We start from the raw sequence: 5,839 nt of genomic DNA, 5'->3' as shown, positions 1-5,839 counted from the left end.
AGCTCCTGGTCCCATGTCCTCCACCAGGGGGCGCTGCTGCAGCCTCTTTGCTGCAGTCTTGTACTGGAGCAGGAAGGAGGCGTCTGCTGCTCTCAGCAGCTCCTCTGTCTCTGAGACGCTCTGGGACACGGCCTCCATGTCTCTGCTCACGGCCGCCATCATGTCCTTCATCCTCTGAGTCTTCTGCTCCTCTTCCTCCCTCAGAGCCTTCATCCTGGACTCTTCCTCCTCCCTCAGGAACTGGTGCAGCTTCTCAAACTGAGCTCTGATCTGTGTCTGAGCGCGTCGGGCCTGGGCCGTGATATGAGCCTCTGAAGACTCCAACTGTGCTCTGCTCCGAGCCAGGACCTGAGGAGAAACATCAGAGAGAGTTAGAAAGAACCAGGACCTGAGGAGAAACATCAGAGAGAGTTAGAAAGAACCAGGACCTGAGGAGAAACATCAGAGAGAGTTAGAAAGAACCAGGACCTGAGGAGAAACATCAGAGAGAGTTAGAAAGAACCAGGACCTGAGGAGAAACATCAGAGAGAGTTAGAAAGAACCAGGACCTGAGGAGAAACATCAGAGAGAGTTAGAAAGAACCAGGACCTGAGGAGAAACATCAGAGAGAGTTAGAGTTAGTTACCTTCAGGTTCTCCTGTACAGGTGTGAGGTCTCTCACCTTCAGGTTCTCCTGTACAGGTGTGAGGTCTCTCAACTTCAGGTTCTCCTGTACAGGTGTGAGGTCTCTTACCTTCAGGTTCTCCTGTACAGGTGTGAGGTCTCTTACCTTCAGGTTCTCCTGTACAGGTGTGAGGTCTCTTACCTTCAGGTTCTCCTGTACAGGTGTGAGGTCTCTTACCTTCAGGTTCTCCTGTACAGGTGTGAGGTCTCTTACCTTCAGGTTCTCCTGTACAGGTGTGAGGTCTCTTACCTTCAGGTTCTCCTGTACAGGTGTGAGGTCTCTTACCTTCAGGTTCTCCTGTACAGGTGTGAGGTCTCTCCTCAGCTGCTCTCTCAGCTCCTGAGCCGCCTCCTCGATGGGTCTGAAGCTGTGGTCTTTGTGAGTCCTGGAGTCTCTGCAGACCAGGCAGATCAGGTCCTGATGGTCCTCACAGAAGAGCCGCAGCGTCTCAGAGTGAAGACTGCACTCAGGCTGTGCTGGAGATGTTTGTCTTCTCTCCTCTGTGAACGTCTCCACCAGGTTCTTCAGGGTGAGGCTCAGTGATGGATCCATGGAGATCTTGCTCTCACAGACTGGACAGGTCTTCAGGGGTTTGTCCTTCCACCAGTTCTCCAAACAGACCTTACAGAAGCTGTGGCTGCAGCTCAGAACCACAGGATCTCTGAAGAGCTCACAGCAGATGGGACAGCTCAGGTCCTGCTCCAGTCTGGACGCCATGATGATCCACCTGAAGCCACAGAGAGAAGATGAGCAGCAGGAAGATCTCAGAAGAACAACAGCAGCAGAGGAGCCATGCAGCCAATCAGGATCCAGACTCACCTTTAACATCAGGAAGAATCAGAACCTGTGAAAATAAAAACTCATCGATCTCACGGAGTCACCTCCAGGCTCCTCCCTCATGACAGGCTCCTCCCTCACAACAGGCTCCTCCCTCACGACAGGCTCCTCCCTCACAACAGGCTCCTCCCTCATGACAGGCTCCTCCCTCACAACAGGCTCCTCCCTCATGACAGGCTCCTCCCTCATGACAGGCTCCTCCCCTCACAAACCTGATATCTTACATTCACATCATAAACTGCAGCTCAGTTTCGGGCAGGCGAGAATTACAGGTTCTAGAATGTGATGACGTCACCGAACCCAGTGTGGGCGGAGCCAGTTCTTCCTATTAACACTTTGAAAAGTCGTTAAAAGGAAACGTGTAAATGACCGGATGAACATGAGTCACTGCATCTCTCTGGACGAGACCCAACATTTCCTCTAAACTAAATCATTTAACCTCACGTTACATCATCGGCTTTAGAGCTGTGACATCACTCAAACACTAGTTTTAGAAAGCGGCGGCTGCAGTAACTCCCTCCTGACTAAAGCTCTGAGGTCCTCTCCCTGGACGTCTCTCTCCCTGGACGTCCCTCTCCCTGGACGTCCCTCTCCCTGGACGTCTCTCTCCCTGGACGTCCCTCTCCCTGGATGTCCCACTCCCTGGACTTCCCTCTCCCTGGACGTCCCACTCCCTGGACTTCCCTCTCCCTGGACGTCCCTCTCCCTGGACGTCCCTCTCCCTGGATGTCCCACTCCCTGGACGTCCCTCTCCCTGGATGTCCCTCTCCCTGGATGTCCCTCTCCGTGGATGTCCCTCTCCCTGGATGTCCCTCTCCCTGGATGTCCCTCTCCCTGGACGTCCCTCTCCCTGGACGTCTCTCTCCCTGGATGTCTCTCTCCCTGGATGTCTCTCTCCCTGGATGTCCCTCTCCCTGGATGTCCCTCTCCCTGGATGTCCCTCTCCCTGGATGTCCCTCTCCGTGGATGTCCCTCTCCGTGGATGTCCCTCTCCCTGGATGTCCCTCTCCCTGGATGTCCCTCTCCCTGGATGTCCCTCTCCGTGGATGTCCCTCTCCGTGGATGTCCCTCTCCCTGGATGTCCCTCTCCCTGGATGTCTCTCTCCCTGGATGTCCCTCTCCCTGGACGTCCCTCTCCCTGGACGTCCCACTCCCTGGATGTCCCTCTCCCTGGATGTCCCTCTCCCTGGACGTCCCTCTCCCTGGATGTCCCTCTCCCTGGATGTCCCTCTCCCTGGATGTCTCTCTCCCTGGATGTCTCTCTCCCTGGATGTCCCTCTCCCTGGACGTCCCTCTCCCTGGATGTCCCTCTCCCTGGATGTCCCTCTCCCTGGATGTCTCTCTCCCTGGATGTCCCTCTCCCTGGATGTCCCTCTCCCTGGATGTCTCTCTCCCTGGATGTCCCTCTCCCTGGATGTCTCTCTCCCTGGATGTCTCTCTCCCTGAACGTCCCTCTCCCTGAACGTCCCTCTCCCTGGACGTCTCTCTCCCTGGACGTCCCACTCCCTGAACGTCCCTCTCCCTGGATGTCTCTCTCCCTGGATGTCTCTCTCCCTGAACGTCCCTCTCCCTGGATGTCTCTCTCCCTGAACGTCCCTCTCCCTGGATGTCTCTCTCCCTGAACGTCCCTCTCCCTGGACGTCCCTCTCCCTGAACGTCCCTCTCCCTGAACGTCCCTCTCCCTGAACGTCCCTCTCCCTGAACGTCCCTCTCCCTGGACGTCTCTCTCCCTGGACGTCCCTCTCCCTGAACGTCCCTCTCCCTGGATGTCTCTCTCCCTGGACGTCTCTCTCCCTGGATGTCCCTCTCCCTGGATGTCCCTCTCCCTGGATGTCTCTCTCCCTGGATGTCCCTCTCCCTGGATGTCTCTCTCCCTGGATGTCTCTCTCCCTGAACGTCCCTCTCCCTGGACGTCCCTCTCCCTGAACGTCCCTCTCCCTGGACGTCCCTCTCCCTGGACGTCCCTCTCCCTGGACGTCCAGGGAGAGGGACGTCCCTCTCCCTGGACGTCCCACTCCCTGAACGTCCCTCTCCCTGGACGTCTCTCTCCCTGGACGTCTCTCTCCCTGGACGTCTCTCTCCCTGGATGTCCCTCTCCCTGGATGTCTCTCTCCCTGGATGTCCCTCTCCCTGGACGTCTCTCTCCCTGGACGTCCCACTCCCTGAACGTCCCTCTCCCTGAACGTCCCTCTCCCTGGACGTCTCTCTCCCTGGACGTCCCTCTCCCTGAACGTCCCTCTCCCTGGATGTCTCTCTCCCTGGACGTCTCTCTCCCTGGATGTCCCTCTCCCTGGATGTCCCTCTCCCTGGATGTCTCTCTCCCTGGATGTCCCTCTCCCTGGATGTCTCTCTCCCTGGATGTCTCTCTCCCTGAACGTCCCTCTCCCTGGACGTCCCTCTCCCTGAACGTCCCTCTCCCTGGACGTCCCTCTCCCTGGACGTCCCTCTCCCTGGACGTCCAGGGAGAGGGACGTCCCTCTCCCTGGACGTCCCACTCCCTGAACGTCCCTCTCCCTGGACGTCTCTCTCCCTGGACGTCTCTCTCCCTGGACGTCCCACTCCCTGGACGTCTCTCTCCCTGGACGTCTCTCTCCCTGGATGTCCCTCTCCCTGGACGTCCCTCTCCCTGGACGTCCCACTCCCTGGACGTCTCTCTCCCTGGACGTCTCTCTCCCTGGACGTCCCTCTCCCTGGACGTCTCTCTCCCTGGACGTCCCTCTCCCTGGACGTCCCTCTCCCTGGACGTCCCTCTCCCTGGACGTCCCTCTCCCTGGACGTCTCTCTCCCTGGACGTCCCTCTCCCTGGACGTCCAGGGAGAGGGACGTCCCACTCCCTGAACGTCCCACTCCCTGAACGTCCCACTCCCTGGACGTCCCACTCCCTGGACGTCCAGGAAGAGGGACGTCCCTCTCCCTGGACGTCCCACTCCCTGAACGTCCCACTCCCTGGACGTCCCTCTCCCTGGACGTCCCTCTCCCTGGACGTCTCTCTCCCTGGACGTCCCTCTCCCTGGACGTCTCACTCCCTGGACGTCCCTCTCCCTGGACGTCTCACTCCCTGGACGTCCCTCTCCCTGGACGTCTCACTCCCTGGACGTCCCTCTCCCTGGACGTCCCTCTCCCTGGACGTCCAGGGAGAGGGACGTCCCTCTCCCTGGACGTCCCACTCCCTGAACGTCCCACTCCCTGGACGTCCCTCTCCCTGGACGTCTCTCTCCCTGGACGTCCCACTCCCTGAACGTCCCACTCCCTGGACGTCCCTCTCCCTGGACGTCTCTCTCCCTGGACGTCCCTCTCCCTGGACGTCCCACTCCCTGGACGTCTCACTCCCTGGACGTCCCTCTCCCTGGACGTCCCTCTCCCTGGACGTCTCACTCCCTGGACGTCTCTCTCCCTGGACGTCTCTCTCCCTGGACGTCCCTCTCCCTGAACGTCCCACTCCCTGGATGTCCCTCTCCCTGGATGTCCCTCTCCCTGGACGTCCCTCTCCCTGAACGTCCCACTCCCTGGATGTCCCACTCCCTGGATGTCCCTCTCCCTGGATGTCCCTCTCCCTGGACGTCCCTCTCCCTGGATGTCTCTCTCCCTGGACGTCCCTCTCCCTGGACGTCCCTCTCCCTGAACGTCCCACTCCCTGGATGTCCCTCTCCCTGGATGTCCCTCTCCCTGGATGTCCCTCTCCCTGGACGTCTCTCTCCCTGGACGTCCCTCTCCCTGGACGTCTCTCTCCCTGGACGTCCCTCTCCCTGGACGTTTCTCTCCCTGGATGTCCCTCTCCCTGGATGTCCCTCTCCCTGGATGTCCCTCTCCCTGGACGTCCCTCTCCCTGGACGTCCCTCTCCCTGGACGTCTCTCTCCCTGGACGTCCCTCTCCCTGGACGTCTCTCTCCCTGGACGTCCCTCTCCCTGGACGTCCCTCTCCCTGGACGTCCCACTCCCTGGACGTCTCTCTCCCTGGACGTCCCACTCCCTGGACGTCCCTCTCCCTGGACGTCTCTCTCCCTGGACGTCTCTCTCCCTGGACGTCCCTCTCCCTGGACGTCCCTCTCCCTGGACGTCTCTCTCCCTGGACGTCCCACTCCCTGGACGTCCCTCTCCCTGGACGTCTCTCTCCCTGGACGTCTCTCTCCCTGGACGTCCCTCTCCCTGGACGTCCCTCTCCCTGGACGTCTCTCTCCCTGGACGTCTCTCTCCCTGGACGTCCCTCTCCCTGGACGTCCCTCTCCCTGGACGTCCCTCTCCCTGGACGTCTCTCTCCCTGGACGTCTCTCTCCCTGGACGTCCCTCTCCCTGGACGTCCCTCTCCCTGGACGTCTCTCTCCCTGGACGTCCCACTCC

At 59.9% G+C, this 5,839-nt stretch overlaps 1 protein-coding gene across 1 annotated transcript in view; it reads right to left on the bottom strand.

The window, feature by feature from the left end:
- LOC306969806 (nuclear factor 7, ovary-like) overlaps nucleotides 1-1,382 on the bottom strand; it is a gene marked incomplete at its 3' end in the record, with an annotated part of 1,973 nt that extends 591 nt beyond the window's left edge. The window contains exons 1-2 of the mRNA XM_079583033.1: nucleotides 950-1,382; nucleotides 1-348 (exon numbers count right to left, since the gene is read on the bottom strand). The exon at nucleotides 1-348 is cut by the window's left edge and continues 591 nt beyond it. Of these exons, the coding sequence (XP_079439159.1) occupies nucleotides 1-348; nucleotides 950-1,381 (780 nt within the window). The 5' untranslated portion in view covers nucleotide 1,382. The remainder of the gene's footprint in view (nucleotides 349-949) is intronic.
- Nucleotides 1,383-5,839: the final 4,457 nt, after the last annotated feature.

This window comes from Gobius niger (genome assembly GCF_951799975.1).
Source record: "Gobius niger genome assembly, contig: SUPER_10_unloc_3, whole genome shotgun sequence".
NCBI classification, from domain to species: domain Eukaryota; kingdom Metazoa; phylum Chordata; class Actinopteri; order Gobiiformes; family Gobiidae; genus Gobius; species Gobius niger.
The sequence above is the reverse complement of the archived record's forward strand: the minus strand, read 5'-3'. Positions and strand labels throughout refer to the sequence as shown.